General features: G+C 29.3%; 2 protein-coding genes across 2 annotated transcripts; both read left to right on the top strand.

Moving 5' to 3' along the window:
* Window positions 1–300: 300 nt before the first annotated feature.
* Window positions 301–2,935, top strand: LOC130820916 (probable N-acetyltransferase HLS1). The gene is made up of 3 exons (XM_057686464.1): window positions 301–911; window positions 1,628–1,833; window positions 2,071–2,935. Exons 1-3 carry the CDS (start codon window positions 729–731, stop codon window positions 2,933–2,935), a joined length of 1,254 nt encoding a protein of 417 aa, XP_057542447.1. The 5' UTR covers window positions 301–728.
* An 11,294-nt stretch (window positions 2,936–14,229) lies between these two features.
* LOC130820848 (auxin-binding protein ABP19b-like) lies at window positions 14,230–15,123 on the top strand. Its single transcript, XM_057686388.1, has one exon. It carries the CDS (start codon window positions 14,332–14,334, stop codon window positions 14,959–14,961), a length of 630 nt encoding a protein of 209 aa, XP_057542371.1. The 5' UTR covers window positions 14,230–14,331; the 3' UTR covers window positions 14,962–15,123.
* The last annotated feature ends 1,496 nt before the right edge of the window (window positions 15,124–16,619 follow it).

Genomic DNA, 16,619 nt, shown 5'->3' with positions numbered 1-16,619 from the left:
AGAAAATTGTAAATAAAAATTAAAGACAATGTAAATAAACATTAAGAATACAATAAATAAACATTAATATCAATATCAACTATTCAGAACAAAAATATCTTAATTATACGAGATAAGAAACAATATTAAAAAATCAACAAACACATATATATTTATTTAGTTATAAAATAAAAAATAAAAAAAAAAGTAAAAAGTAGGAATAGAAGAGTTGGGTAGTTAAATTGGGAAAACCAAGAGAATGAATTGGATTCTTTCATATGTGAAATGATGATCACGAAGGCAATCAAGCCATAAATACATCCACCTTCCATTAATTAAAAATCATTACTAATTACTAATTCCCAAAATTTATTCCAATAATTTTCATCGTTACAATACTTAACGGCTTTCCTTCCTCTTCCCTTTTATAACTACTCATATACCAAACTTAGTTTTTCCTTTGTTCTTATAATCGTTCCTCCTCCCATATATTCATATAATATAATATTATATTATATTCATATATAATCGCTAATAGGAAGGCTTTCTTAGAATACACGTTATCAGTTTTCCATATCTTTGTTTCATATAAGCGGCGCCTCCTTGAAAAAGCTGCAAATCTTTTTATATTTTCATAATTAAATATCTCAAAAATAGAGTATATTTGTGTTTTCTATAAATAGGCATATACAGCAAGCATGATACGAACAAACAAATAATCTAAGTAGTAGAATAAAGAAAGAAGAAAAATGGGAGTGAAGAAGAAAGTGATGGTGGTAGTGAGAGAGTATGAAAAAGAAAGAGATAGTAAAGAAGTAGAACAAGTTGAGAGGAGATGTGAAGTGGGACCCAGTTGTAAAGTCTCCCTGTTCACTGATCTTTTGGGGGACCCACTTTGCCGCATACGCCATTCTCCTGCTTTTCTCATGCTGGTAAGTGGTGAACACCAATCTTCTTGATTATCTTCTCGTACGTGGTGGGTTTGCAGCTCATTCCTTGTGACCTCTAACCCACAATTTTTCATGTTTGGTTAACTATATTGTACTTATTTTATCTTCATTTATTTTGCATCAATATTGTACAAAATGTTATATATTCTTCTATTCCACTTAATTTAAATCTTTTTGAAATTTTAAACCTAATGTTTAATGAAGTATTCATTTATTTTAATGATTTTGTCCTTTTTAATGATTTTACGACCAATATAAAGTGTTTTATTATTTGTTAAATTATTATTAAAGGACAAAATATTATAAAAAGAACCTAACAAATAAGAAAATGGAACAAAAAAAAATGAAAAGGACACGTAAAAAATTAAGACAATTTTTTGATTTTATACTACTATCATTATCCGTATATCCTTACATATGGGTGTTATTTATTTTTCCAAAGAGTATAAAAATTGTTTTGACAAAGTCGGTCCACAGTACACACACAAGAATCTTGTTCTATCTAGGAAGCTAGTTGAATGATCATAGATTTTTTTTAAAAAAATATAAGGCAATAAATATTATTAATCTTATACATGAAAATTGATTTTTAGACCCTAAAAATTAGAATTTTTAAGAACCGCAATTATTTACACATTGTGAAAATAAAATTTAAATACTATTATATTGACATTTTGATGTGAATAATTATTTTTCAGGTTGCCGAAGTAGTGGAAGAAGGAGAAGAAGGTGAAAAGGAAAAAAGAGAAATTGTGGGAATGATTAGAGGATGTATAAAAACCGTTACTTGTGGTCAAAAGTATCCACGACCTTCCAAATCAACTCTTTATGACCCTTCTAAACCTCTCCCTATTTTCACCAAACTTGCCTATATCTTAGGCCTCCGCGTTTCCCCTTCCCACAGGTTCGTACCCATTTATTTATTTTTTCGAAATTAAGATTTTAACTTTATTATACTAATTTTAGTAGTTTATTAATGAGATAATCCAAGTAAATAACTGTAATAGGACGGTACTTTTAGGATTTTAATTTATTTTTTTGTTTTGTTTAGTTTATTGATATTTGCTTTGTTTTTGTTACTTTTTATTTACAAATTACGGTAATTGATTAGAAATGTCTCATTTGATTTATTAATATGCAGGAGAATGGGAATAGCGTTAAAATTAGTTGACAAGATTGAAGATTGGTTTTGTCAAAACGGAGCTGAATATTCTTACTTAGCAACCGAAAGTGAAAACCAACCATCAATTTCTTTGTTCAATCACAAGTGTGGTTACTCTAAGTTTCGTACCCCATCAATATTAGTCCAGCCCGTTTTTGTCCACCGGGCTAAACTTTCAAGTCGGGTCAACATCATTCGGGTTCCTGCAACTGATGCTGAAGCCCTCTACCGTAACAAATTCTCCACTATGGAATTTTTTCCACGTGACATCGACTGTATATTGCATAATCGTTTAAGTCTTGGCACGTTTATTGCAGTCCCACGTGAGTCTCACGTGCTAAAGTCATGGCCCGGGGCGGTTACGTTTTTATCAAACCCGCCCGAATCATGGGCAATCCTCAGTGTTTGGAATTGTAGTGATGCATGGAGGTTGGAAGTACGGGGCGCTTCTCGGGTGGGTAAAGGATTAGCTAAAACGAGTCGGGTCGTGGATCGGGTTTTACCCTTTCTTAAAATCCCATCATTTCCTGAAGTATTTAAACCTTTCGGGCTTCTTTTTTTGTATGGGCTTGGAGGTGAAGGCCCAAAAGCAGTAAAATTTATGAAAGGTTTATGTGGGTTTGCACATAATTTGGCACAAGAAAAAGGGTGTAGTGTGGTAGCTACTGAAGTGGGGTCAAGAGATCCGCTTAAGTTAGGAATTCCACACTGGAAAAAGTTATCGTGCGCTGAGGATCTATGGTGTATAAAAAGACTTGGTGAAGATTATAGTGATGGAAGTGTGGGTGACTGGACTAAGTCACCGCCTGGTGAAACTATTTTTGTTGATCCTCGAGAGTTTTAGAGTTTTAGTTAGTTTAGTGTTAATTAATTTCATTGTTTAACTTTTTAGTTTTCTAACATTGTTAAATCAATGGACAAATAATGTCATTGAGACTTATTATTTTTAAATTAACATTTCTGTTTTTTTCTTTAAATGATAAATATTATTAAATTACGATTATATTCATTAAAAATAATTTTTTTATGCAAATATGAACTTCTAAATTGAACTTGGAAGTTGCTACCTTTGCCAAAACAAATTACATCATTTGAATGATAAATTAACTTTATCTTATTCAATTTGTGAATGAATATTACAAGATTTTAATGTTTTTGATTATTAATTGTGGTGGACAAAAGATGATTAATTTTTTTAAATATATACTGATTGTATTATCGTAGCAAATTTTATTATTGTTTTAAGTTAGCAAACATGTAATATTTAGTATAATATATGTAATATTTAGTATTGCGTGGGACAAGGGTAGACATTGTTGTCTAATGATCGATGTTTAAATATTAGATAATAGTTGAAAATATTGTTTTAGTTGTAATAAGTATTATTTTTTTCTACTAAGATAATTATGAGTTATTCTTAATTTTTCTTTTTCATTATCTTTTTCATTATTCTATCGTATAATAATAATTAAAAAAAGAGATATTAATTTGGATTATTTATCAATCATGTTTTATGGTGACGGTGATTGAATATGAAGCACGATTTGGGTAATCGTTGTTAAGTTTAGGATGTCTTAAAAGAGAAAGAGGTGAGAGATAGCAATGGTCAAGGCATTTGTGCACACAAAAGGCATAAATGTTCTTTTTGTGGGGTCTTCTTATTTTCATTGCATTTCTCTTTCAAGTAATGTATTTCTTTTAATTTGTCTATTTTCATCGACTAAGGACACAATATCATGATGGAAAATAGTACTCTTATATTTACTGGATTTGATCAATTTAGGAACCCACACAATCAATGGATGTTGACTTCACATAATTTTTTCAATCTATTTTTTCCCTTCTAAATGTTACTTGGTTGTGTTATGAAGTTGTTTGACAAACAATTGATAGTTGATAGCTGATAGCTGATTATAGTGGTAGATTTGACCTATTGATTTTAAACCTGCTGTTATGAGTAGCTTAATTAAAAACAGCTGTTTCAACCAGCTAGTTCATTAAACATTAACATTAACTGGTTTGACCATTCAACCCTCTATTTATATCAAAATAAGCTAAAATTTTCAATAAACTAATTTGCCACACCCTCTATATTTTATTTTGCAACTCTTTTATACTTCATGTAAATATTACTTGAGTATTGTGTGAATAAGATAAATTATTAGTGGAATAGAGAAATGTGTGAATGAAGTTTACTATCCCTATTAGGCTATTATATATATTTTTTTAGCTAAGTTTTATAAATGCATATTAAACTGAGATTTTTTTGATGAGACCACCTTATTTAAAAATTTGTGTATATTGTTTGGATGAAATATGGGGAATGAGCTTTTTTTCAATCTTTTGAATTAGCACGTTGTTTTTTTCCGTAAAGTTAAGCTAAGATTTTTTGTTTCTAATTGATCGGAATCCGTCGGTTTTGATACCATGATAAATTTGTCATTGGACTTGTACACAACAAGGCTCGTGCAAGATGATAATTGACTACTTAATTCCAATGAGATTTTATCTTAAAATCAATTAGTTATAGAAGATTTATTTTTCAACATTGTTAGACAATTCATACGTGAATAAGAAATTGAGGCTTTAACAACTATCTATTTTATATCACACTTGATCCATATTAGATATTAGATGACATCCAGCCCCTCATAATGGCAGTTCAATCACAGCCGATAACTCAACTTAATTCCAGTTATTGTGATATAAGCCATTAACAATGATCTCACCATAGAACGTGCGGATATATATATAAAACTTATCTAAAGTACAGATTTGCCGATACCTATCATTGATACCCAATTACCTTATTTATTGCCCCTCTATCCATTAAGCCCATCTATATTTATCAAACACCTCTACCAGTTATCTTCATCTTTTTATCTCCATTAAACAAAAACGTTGGTGATAATAACACATAGATTATCTATGATTGTTAGGGAATATCATAAATTGAGCTCACTACATTAGCTTTATTAAGCGTGCTCGGTACCAGTCACCTCTTTTTTCTTTTGATGGGTAGGGGGTCTTTAAGGGTGTGTAAGATGATTGACCGCACAACATATTTTTTTCTCCCATATACGAAAAAGTTAATAAAATAATATATTAAGTTTATTAATAAAATAAATATATTTATTATATAAATAAAGCGCAAAACTTAAGTTCTGCACATGACCCCAAAATTTTAAAGATGGCTCTGTAATGACAGGGCTTTTATTTTTAGGGTCTATCTGACCCCAATAAGCGAAGCTATATGGGGAAGGGAGAGGTCCGACCCCCTTTGTCGAAAATGCGATCCTTTATATTTTTCGCTTTGGTCCCCCTTATTAAAACATGATATATAGTTTAAAGAGTGTAAAAATATAGCAAAAATTACTACAACTCAATGGTTAAAGTAACACATTTGCAATTTAAGGTTAAGGGACCAAACTATAATTTAAACTATTTTTTTTATGGATTAATAAATTTGTATTATAATGTTATTGGAGACTTACTGGACAAATATATAGAGTAACCCATACTTAGTTTTTTTTCCCAAAAGAGATAATTATAAAAAAATTTCAAATACATTTGTTAAATATAATTTTGACTATAATTTAAATTCATTTCGATTTAGATGATTTTAGAATTTCTTGGTTAAACTAGTTTTATATACTTAGGCCCCTTAATATATCAACAATTTGGTCTGATCAAAATTACTTCATAAATAGTTACTAATGCATGGAATAATCTCCAAGCACTAAGCACTAAGATGTAAAAAAATATATACGGTCTATTCTAATTATTTAATAATATTTATTATTTTGGTTCAATCTACCTATTTTACATTATTTTTATTTTTTAAATAACACTCTAATAATTTCTTTTATTAATCATCTATCCTCTTTTTATTTATTATCAAGTGTTTATATTTTTGTTAAAACACTATATTTTTTTTCTTTGGTTCTAATTAAAAGGATAGAGTAGTTTATATCTATATACATGTATTGTGCGTGCATGTATAGTCCCTATCACATATTGGCAAAGGCACCCAAGAAGCATTGATATTTTTTTCAGTATATATTTATTTATTTATTTATATAATATTTAGGGGGAGGGGGATTAATGATATGAATGACAGAAGAGACAAAATGGAAGGCACACATCAAAGGAACAAAGTTTGTGCAAAGTGATGAACTAAAGTGTAATGTACATTTATGCTTGTGCAAAGTGACAATGATTAGCTTGGTTGTTGGTAGCTCCATTTAATTTAATTTTGTAGTTATTCCATTTCCTTTCCTTATAACTGTATTAATTGGCCCTACACTTATTTGTTTCATTTTTGATTAGTCATTCAGGGTTATGTTATTTTGCCAAGGGTGGCACCATTTGTCCTCAATCCCACCTATTGGGCCTTGGCCCACCCATTTAGGTCCAATATAGTGGCTGCAACTTTAAAATTAAGTCAATCTTTTTATTAGGAAAAATCGTTCCGAATAATCTCGCCTATTGTTTATTTGGTGTAAATATTCTCTACTATTTATTATTTCTAAATAATCTAACCTTTGTGTATTTTTTGTTACCGGTACCCCTTCCCTCATTTTAATCAACTACTTTACGTAGCTATCACCAAAGATGAATATGAGTAGACCAACAAAAAAACATAACGAGGAAGAAAAAGTGAGTGTAACGACTAGTAGGTACCTACAGTAGTCGGTTAATATGTGACAAGGAGTGCTATCAGCAAAAATTATATAAAGGTTAAATTATTTAGAAATAATCAATAGCAGGAATTATTCACAACATATGATCAATAAGTGAAATTATTCGGTTTCCTTTTTATTATCAGCTTTAGCCTTATTTTACGTTAGGATTCAGGTATGAGGATTAGTTTAGAGATTGTGTTTTGACCATATACATAAGGTTAGATCAACTTTTATCTAAAGTTTAAGTACTTCAATCCTAATAACTATTAGCAGTACACAAATTTTTGTGTGAGATGGTCTCATTGTAAGACATTTTTTATACATGGATGAAATAGACCAACTAATACAATTATTAGTATATGGACTTCTTATTTTCAAGTCGTCTCACCAAAAAGTGGTCTTTTACAATTGTCACTCTTAGGAGTAAGTTTATGCTTTTGAAATATTAGAATCATTTGTGGTAGGTTTTTCTCATTCATTAACTGAATATATTAATATATATACTAAATGAATGGCTTAAAAGCATTAAAAATAATATTTACATATAATTTTAAATTCTATTACATCCCCGCAATCGAAATAGATTGAGAGGTAATGTAGAGACTGTTTTTAAAATCATCAAAAAAAATGCACTGAAGACTCTTAGTAAAAATTTCTGCAATATGATATCAAGAAGTAATATAAAAAGCACGATCTTTTTGCATTTTGAACCTTTTCAAGTATAATGTTATATGTTCATCTTAATATGCTTAGTGCGCTTGATAATGAATATAATTTTCAGATAAATATATGACACTAATATTATCACAATATACAATAATGACTTTAGTGATTAGACATTGAAGTTCAAGCAACAAATTACGTAGGCGACAACATTCAAATATAACATCAGAAACACCCCTGTATTCAATTTCAACACAGAACTTGAATAAAGTAGGTTCTCGTTTAGATGATTAAAAAATAGGATTGTCACCAAAGATAAACATAATAGCCAAGGCATAATCGTATTGAGATGGATATATAACATAGGATCATTCTTTGATGCATCCATGAATATGGAAATAAGTAGGAGAGCATTTAGAAAGATGGATGTGGTAATCCAAAGAAATTTTGAAATATCTATGAATGTGATCGAGAGAAATCATATGATCAATCCTCGGAGCATGCATGAATAGAGGATATGTTGTATCACTATCACATCAGCAGCATATATATTGAAGTGCCCCTACTAAATGACGATATAGTGTAGGATCACCATAAAAGAGTAGATTCAATGGTCATTTATTGAAGTATTTGAAAAATTACTGTTAATAATACATTTTTTTTATTATTTTTTTATAATAATACCAACTATTGATTAACCATGAATAATATCAACTTTGGGGTATTTTCCTAGAATAATATCAACTTTAGTTTATTAACTAATTTACTAACTTTTATTGTCTTATAATCACCTATAGTTTGATTTTTAACATGTTAGGGATTTTCAAGGAAAAAATTCCTTTAAATTGGTATTATTCATGATTAATCGATAATTAATATTATTGTAGGAAAATCAATAAAAAATTATATTATTCACAGAAAAATATTTCCATATAGGGGTGTTCAAACAAAATTTATATTCTAACATGCTAGCAGGTTACAATATCTCAGGAGCATACGTCTTGTGAAAAAAGAATAATATAGATTATATTTGAGAAACAACAATACCAAGGAAATATGTTAGAGGTCCAATTTAGATATAAGTTTGTTGATTATTGACCGGAAAAAGATGTCAGAATAGACTGTGATAATGATATCATGAAAATAAATTAGTAAATAAGTAAGATCAATTCCTTCGAGTGTAAAATTAATGGTAGACATGAATTTTGTAAAACAATAATATCAGGCCCGAAGAAACGGTAAAAAATACTCCCTTTTATTCTTCATAAGTGTTTTATTTGCTTTTTGGCACTGTTTAACTTTTACTTTTTATTTGTATTTTATTATTTTTCTATAAGTTAAAATATAGTTAAGTGGAATTTTTGATTCGTCTCAATGCAAGGATTATTTATATCAACTTTTCATAATTTTTAATTATGCACGATTAGAGATATTAAGAATTAAATAAGTATATTAAATAGCAAATAAAATACTTGTGATGAATACGGGGGAGTATTTGGCAAGAAGCAAATATGATATGACCGCAAATGATCTCTATACCCTAGTGGTTGATATATATAAATTTTATACCAGTAAAAAAATTGGAGATACACACCTCCTCTTTAAAAATATCCCCACTACTTTTCAATATTACACCCATAATTTAAAAATCCTAGTCTCAAAATGAAATACCTAATACATCTTTAAATACCTAATATAAATCAATCTGTCAAGGAAACCTACTCAATTAAAAGTTTAAGTTAATGGTTAAGGCACGTCCTCTTACATGAGAGCCCATTGGGTTAAAAGTGTAGATGTGCATAGTTGGTGAATATTCCACTTTAAATGAGGGGTGGTTGAGATTCGAACCCCTAACCTCTTGTCACGTTGACTTCTGATACCATGTCAAGGAACCTATTCAATCAAAAGTTTAAGCTAATGGTTGAGACCTCAAAATATGTTATGTATTTTGGAAACACTATCAATGGTATTGTTAAACTAGCCATGTACTCATGACTCATGAGCTATGGGAAAAAGAAGCTACACTAAACCCACAAGTATTAGTGGCCATAATGCTTAAAGAAATCCACTTTAATTTGGCATTTCATGATTAGCAAAAGTACAAGTCACTTTGCACTTAATCGTTGCTTTGGAATAAAAGTTGAAATCTCATTATCAAATATAAATACAAATTATTTAAAATGGGACCATAATATTATTTATGTCTGCGCTACAAGTTTAAAATGAACAAAAATTAGTGGGTAATGGTTATGGTGATGTTATGTTCTCTCCAATCCCATTTTCTGAGAGTGCATGGACAAATAGTTTGGTAGAATTAATTAAGTTGATAAATGTCATATACTCCGTAATTAAAGTTAATCCCACTTTTATTACTGCTAATTAATTTGTTGTGTATTGATCATATCAGTTTAATCAAGCTAGGAATGATGAAGTGCCATTAGAGGAAGTGTATTTAGTGAACTATTAGTTGTAGACAAAATGATTAGTTAAATGTTTAATGTGTTTGTTGCACTTCGTTTTTGTCTCTTCTTGTTTTAGTGTATGCATTAGCGTATGTGTATCTACTTTTTAATATATTTGTAGTGTTTTTACGCCTTTTGAGTCGGTGGTCGGTCAATATTAAAGTATGAAATAATATGTATGATTAGTGATAGTTTGAAAATTTATGTTATATTTATATATTTAATTAGGGTGGAAATAAAACTAAAGTAAAATGTAAAATAAAACTGAAAATAAGATTAAAGAATAATTGTTTGCTGCTTATAAGGTAAGAGATGAACTTTTCTTATCTTTTTTAGAAAATTAAATCTTTTAATTTTGATTTTGAGAGTGTTTTGTGGAAATATTTTGTCATGTATTTCATTATGTTACATTAATAAATATTCCCTCTTATTCAACTTATTACTCCATTTTACTTTTTGTTATATTTACTGAGACAACATAATTGAATTGATTTTATTAGAGAATGCAAGATTGTTTTGTATTTAAGAGAATGAGAGGATCACTTGATTCGATTGAAGAGGTTGTGTGAGAAAATAGGGCATTCAAACACTTAAAAGGAGTATTTGTATAAATAGGATTGATATAATTCTTGTTTGATTTAAGTGTTCGTTAAGCTGATATTTTTCGGTGAAACACATAGAGTAGGGCTCATTGCCCCTAAGAATATACTTAGCTCCGCCCCTAGACATGCACACTTAAAATTGTAGCAACAAATAGAAAGCGAGTAATATTGAAATCTTCAAATCTAGAAAATTTAAAATAAATAAGATAAATTATCAACAAAATGAACGAAATAACATAAGTCTCAACTTATTTCCAAAAATAAGCGTGTAATTCCTAAATCTGTAGTTTGAGCTGTTCGCAGTTACAGGTCAAAAAAAAAAAACTAATTGTTCCCGGTTTTTTTGACCTGTTCGCAGTTACTAACTGCGAACAGCTACTTCACTTTTTTTTGACCTGTGCGTATTTGTGGAGCATGCTGTTCGCAATTAGTAAAAAGTCAAAGTTGTTCCTAGTTACTAATTGGGAACAACTAGTTTGTTTTTTTTTGAACTGTTCGTAGTTACTAACTGTGAACAGTCCCAAACTACAGGTTTGAGAATTGTACACTTACTTTTGGAAATAAGTTGAAACTTATCTTATTTCGTTTATTTTATTGTTAATTTGTCTTAATCATTTCAAATTTTCTCAACTCTAATGGCATCTCTATATTTGGGATTTGCAATCGGGCAAATCAAAGCAATGTTCATAGTGGGCTTGTGTGGCTAACGTTGTTAGTTGAAATTATTTGTTGAAGCTGTTGGTTTAAATTGTTGTCTGATATGTTCAGTTGAAACTTATAAGTGTTGGTTGAAAAGTCGGCTATTTTATGCCAGCTGTTATGAATTATATTTGTTAGTTGTTTGTTCTTTATTAGAGAAAAAAGTATGTCAAAAAAGCCAAAAATTAATAGAAGAAACTTCCATAATAACTTTATAATTTGAGTAATATAGCCCGCTTTTCAACCATTTTGTAAATTTTCTTTTACCTATTTAACTAACACAAAAACTTGGGTGAGACCGTCTTACTTGTGAGACATGTCTTATTGGGCCAGCCCAATTGTATATATTTTTTTTTACCAATTTCACAAATAAAATGTCAATTTTAAGAGTTAAAAGACCAATTTAAAGACTTAAAAAGTCAATTTCAATATTTAAAAAACTAATTTTGAGACTTAAAAGACTAATTGCTGGACATTAAATTCTTATTTCAATATTAAAATAGGATGACTCAAACATTAAAGTTGATATTAAAAACTTTGAAATTGACATTTTAAATCTTAAAATTGAATTTTTAAGTCTTGAAATGGTCTTTTTAAATCTTAAAACTAGTATATCAGAATATTTAAATAAATTATTGAATCTGGGCCAATTACACAACTAAGACCGTTTCATAGGAGAATAACTGTTTAATTAACTAAACATTAAAAACCAAATACAGAAAAGCCCATTGTCAAACAGCCAAGTATCTCAATCATCATGGGACCCATTTCGGATTGGTTTGTTGGGCTTCCCAAAGCTATAAATGGACTATGCTGGAGGTGAATTTTAGAAAAAGTTGAGCGAAAAAATAAAAAAAATTAAGCAAATAAGCGAAATTCTAAACTTTTCCCAAAAGTAAGCGTCCAAACCCCAAAACTGTGCTTTGAAGCTGTTCGCAGTTACTAACTGCGAACAGGTCAAAAAAAGACAAAATAGCTGTTCGCAGTTACTAACTGCGAACAGAAAAAATTTTTTTTTTTTTTTTTTTTTCTGTTCGCAGTTAGTAACTGCGAACAGCTATTTTGTCTTTTTGCTGTTCGCAGTCTAACTGCGAACAGCTATTTTGTGTTTTTTGAACTGTTCGCAGTTACTAACTGCGAACAGCTCTTTTGTCTTCTATAGCTGTTCGCAGTTAGTAACTGCGAACAGCTCCAAAGCACAGCTTTGGAGTTTGGACGCTTATTTTTGAGAAAAGTTTAGAATTTCACTAATTTGCTTAATTTATTTTTTCGCTCAACTTTTTCTAAAATTCGCTGGAGGTAAGGCATCATTGAACAAAGATATGTCACAGGTAGTCCAGTTACATACTGTCAGCGCATCTTGGGTTGGGCCTCAATGTTGGCCTTCTAGATTTAGTTTAATTTCGAGACACGTGTAGAAAATTGAATTGAACAAGTTTTTTTTAATAAAAAAATTTAAAATAAGTTTGATCATAAATTAATTCCTAAAATAAGTGGCTCTAAGTCTGAGCTTAAAGTAAGGATTTATTCATTGTTAGTAACAGCAAACAAGAAAATAATATTTTACAAGTTAAAATTTATCATAATTTTGTTACTGATAGTAAGAACGAACAAAGAAAAATAAAGTTATAATTTTTAAAAGGTGAAAAAAAATTCAGAGTATAGTTGTTCATAGGAGCCAACCAATCAATGGTAATATTTTTCCTTTTAAAACTTTTTTTTAATTGTTAAAAACAACAAATGATATATTATAATTTTTTATTTTATTTTTAACATGTTCTTTTGTTAACCAGCATCATCTATACAAAAAATCTATACCAATAGCAACAACAACATCAGTGCAACATCAACAGATTACTCAGCAACGAAGTCCATCACTACAGACCGCAACATTCATCAACGTGAACATCCATCAACACCAAAAGGCTAGTTAAAATATAAAAACGTTGCCATTTTTCAGAGCTGAAAAAAATCCTTCCACTGCTCTGAACTATTAGCTATATTATGGTTTTTAACACTATTTATTGTCTAAGCTTATTTTATATATTGCGGTTAATATGTGGAAAAAGATATAGTCAAGTGGAATCTTGTCTGAATCGTCTAATCGTATAATTTTGTAATATAAACTTTTGGAAATTTTTAGATTTGCATAGTTAAATATATAAATGATTAAAATAACTCATTGGATAGTGTAAAAAAAATATATAGTAAGTATGATTGAACGGAGGAAATAAGAACATTTAAAAAAATATAGAAATTTTTTTGAAATTATCTAATAATGATCGAGATTCGAGATTCGAGAGTCATGCTATAACCGTAATCAAGAGGCTTGCTAGTTTTGAGTTGACTATGGTGACTAGTTGATTAACAGTCTGGCATAACTAGGATCTTACTTAATATTATATTATATAATTGTAGTAATACGACTTTCTAGTTCAAATCTTTGACATTTAGGGAAAACATTATCTTCATCATTGTATCCTACTCGTAAAATTATGATTAGGGTTTGGGAGGAAATGAGAAAGACGACAACCCATTTCCATATAGAGAATGTAGCCAAAGAGTTTTTCGGCCTGAGAAAGATTCTATTGAAAGAGAGATTTTAGCAGCAAAAAATCTCGTTGCAAACTTGCAACTATTTATTATTGTTCCATTAAATTTGCTGTTTTTGCCCTGTTTAACTTGAACATTGAGATTAAGAAATTAAACGTAATAAATTGAAATACTAAAGTATTTATTAGAAATTAGAGAAATATAAAGATCAAAAATGGTAGTCATGTTAAAACAAAAATAAAGTAAATTTATTAGGATGAATAAAAATAAAAAATTAAATAAATTAAGTAAGAGAGATGGCTAGTCAACTGTCAACCGAAATACTTCATCTTTCAAAGCCATAAAATAAAAAAATAAAAAATAGAATGTCAGAGTCAACGAGAGAAAAAGTTGACTACATTATTGTGAAGTAGTGTATTAGTAAGTTGATCACTTGGTTTGTGAAATACTAACTACTACTATAAATAGGAATATCCAAAGGCAAGACATAACATCCCAAACTATAACTAAGCCTTCTACAACTATATCTTCCTTACAAATAATTACAAACCAAGCTAGCTCTTAGTCTCTGACAAGATGAACAAACTTGCATTCCTTTCCATCTTCATTACCCTCTTTGTAACTCTAGCCAATGCCATTGAGCTTGATTTTTGTGTGGGCGACCTTAGCTTACCAAGGGGACCCGAAGGATACGTATGCAAGGATCCTTCTACGGTCACAACTGATGACTTTGTTTATACTGGTTTCCGTGGTGAAAAACCCACTACTAGCATTTTCAAAAACAATGTCACTCTAGGATTTGTAGACCAATTTCCGGCTTTAAATGGTTTAGGGATCTCTATGGCAAGGTTAGATATTGGTGTGGGTGGTGTTATTCCGGTTCATTCTCACCGAACATCAGAAATTATTATTTTAGTAAAAGGTACAATTATTGCTGGCTTTATCGATACAAATAATAAAGCACACTATAAAAGACTTGAAGTCGGAGATGTTATGATATTTCCACAAGCTATGCTTCATTTTCAAATCAATATTGGTAAAACTTTAGCTACTGCATATGTTAGTTTGAATGGTGGTAACCCCGGATTACAACTTACTACTCCTGCCTTATTTGCTGGAAATTTGCCTGCTCAAATTGTGGAGCAAATTACACTTCTTAGTCATGAAGAGGTAATGAGGATGAAGAAGATGTTTGGCACTGCATGATATCTTCATTTTGTTTATTTATTGCATTTTTGTTGTACTCATGATATTTATTTTTCTTAAGCATTTACAAAAAGATTTATAATTATGTATCAAGCTTTTGTAATAAATTTTAATTATTTCATAAATGAAATATCGTAATTTCTTTTACTATGTTGACTTCACTCACTAATTTTAATATTACTCATAAACTTATCTCAATTTTGATAGTCATGAATTGATGATCTTTAATTCTTTGGATAAAGTTAATTAGATCGTTATAAGCCATATCTATGTCTCAATTCTTGTTTTATTCATCATGAATAAATATCTTCTTTGTATAAGCTTTAGCATAACAAAGCATACTAACAAAAATTAATGGTTAAAATGTGCTTAAAAAGTTTGTAATTTAATTCAGAGTAAATGTCTCATTTACTTCTTGTATGTTTATGAATGCACTAATACAATTCATAATAAAAACTAATTATGCATAATTAAAAATTATAAAAATTCATATTAATAACATTCAATCACAATAAGACAAATCAAATAAGATCCTAATTGCCTATATTTGAACTTATAAATTTAAAAATAAATACAAATTAAGAATTAAATGTGAACAGTATTCAAAAAGCAAATAAGACATTAACTCTCAAATAGAGGGAGTAAGAAAATGTTAAGTAAAAATCTGTTTCATATCTTTAGTATTATTCTCATTATCATGTACTTATTTAGTTAGGATTATATTTTATAATTTCTATGGGATATTCCATTGTGCTATCCTAATTTTAGTAACTTGTATTTTAGTTATAGTAATTACTTGATCTTAGGCATGTATCAAGGCCATCTTGTGGATTGTGGTTATATGTTGTAGTCTTTCTAATCAATGTATATTGAACAAAATAATTATTCATATTCTTTTACATGGTATCAAGAGTTGATTCATCCTAGCAATGACATCAATTTTCTATACCAATTCTCTTTGATCAACAAATACTCAAGCAACTCTATCCCACCCCTAATATTTTGAATTTTAAAGCATCTCTTCTTTTTATCTTGTGCTTTTTAATTTCATTCTTCCTTATCTAGATTCGTTGACCATTTCAATCAAATAACTACATCACCACTTCCCTTCAACATTTTCTCAACTTCACCTAATCTTAATTTCCTCGTCTACCCATATTTTCGGCTCACAAATCTTCTCTGAGTTGGTAAGAAGTTTATCTTTTACTATAATAATCCGACTTTTATATCTATATCTCACCATCACCAACATGTTCTCTACTTAGTGTTTTCTCCTCACTTATTGCATATGATTTTTATAATTATTCTAGTGTATAATTTTTTGCACTTGTTTCTCTTTAAAAATTATAGATAATTATAACCTCTCCTCTTTCATCTAAACCTCTACAAATATCTCCTCTTTTCAATCAAATGAATACATCAAGCTTGATAACTTCGACTATTATATGTGATTAATGATGTTCAAGATTGAACTTTCTCTTCGAGCGTTCATCTTGCAGGGGCATTTTAAGTAAAGATTTGTTTCTTATCTTAGTATTATTCTCATTATCATGTACTTATTTTGTTAGGATTATATTCAATATTCTCTATGGTATATTCCATTGTGTTATCTTAATTTTAGTAACTTGTCTGTTAGTTATAGTAATTGCTTGATCTTA

This window comes from Amaranthus tricolor, chromosome 8, assembly GCF_026212465.1.
Source record: "Amaranthus tricolor cultivar Red isolate AtriRed21 chromosome 8, ASM2621246v1, whole genome shotgun sequence".
Classification (NCBI taxonomy): Eukaryota; Viridiplantae; Streptophyta; class Magnoliopsida; order Caryophyllales; family Amaranthaceae; genus Amaranthus; species Amaranthus tricolor.
The sequence above is the reverse complement of the archived record's forward strand: the minus strand, read 5'-3'. Positions and strand labels throughout refer to the sequence as shown.

Coding starts and splice junctions, on each gene's coding strand:
- LOC130820916 (XM_057686464.1), top strand. CDS start 729: ATGGGAGTGAAGAAGAAAGTGATGGTGGTAGTGAGAGAGTATGAAAAA. Junction 912..1,627: donor CTCCTGCTTTTCTCATGCTG/GTAAGTGGTGAA, acceptor ATTATTTTTCAG/GTTGCCGAAGTAGTGGAAGA. Junction 1,834..2,070: donor CGCGTTTCCCCTTCCCACAG/GTTCGTACCCAT, acceptor ATTAATATGCAG/GAGAATGGGAATAGCGTTAA.
- LOC130820848 (XM_057686388.1), top strand. CDS start 14,332: ATGAACAAACTTGCATTCCTTTCCATCTTCATTACCCTCTTTGTAACT.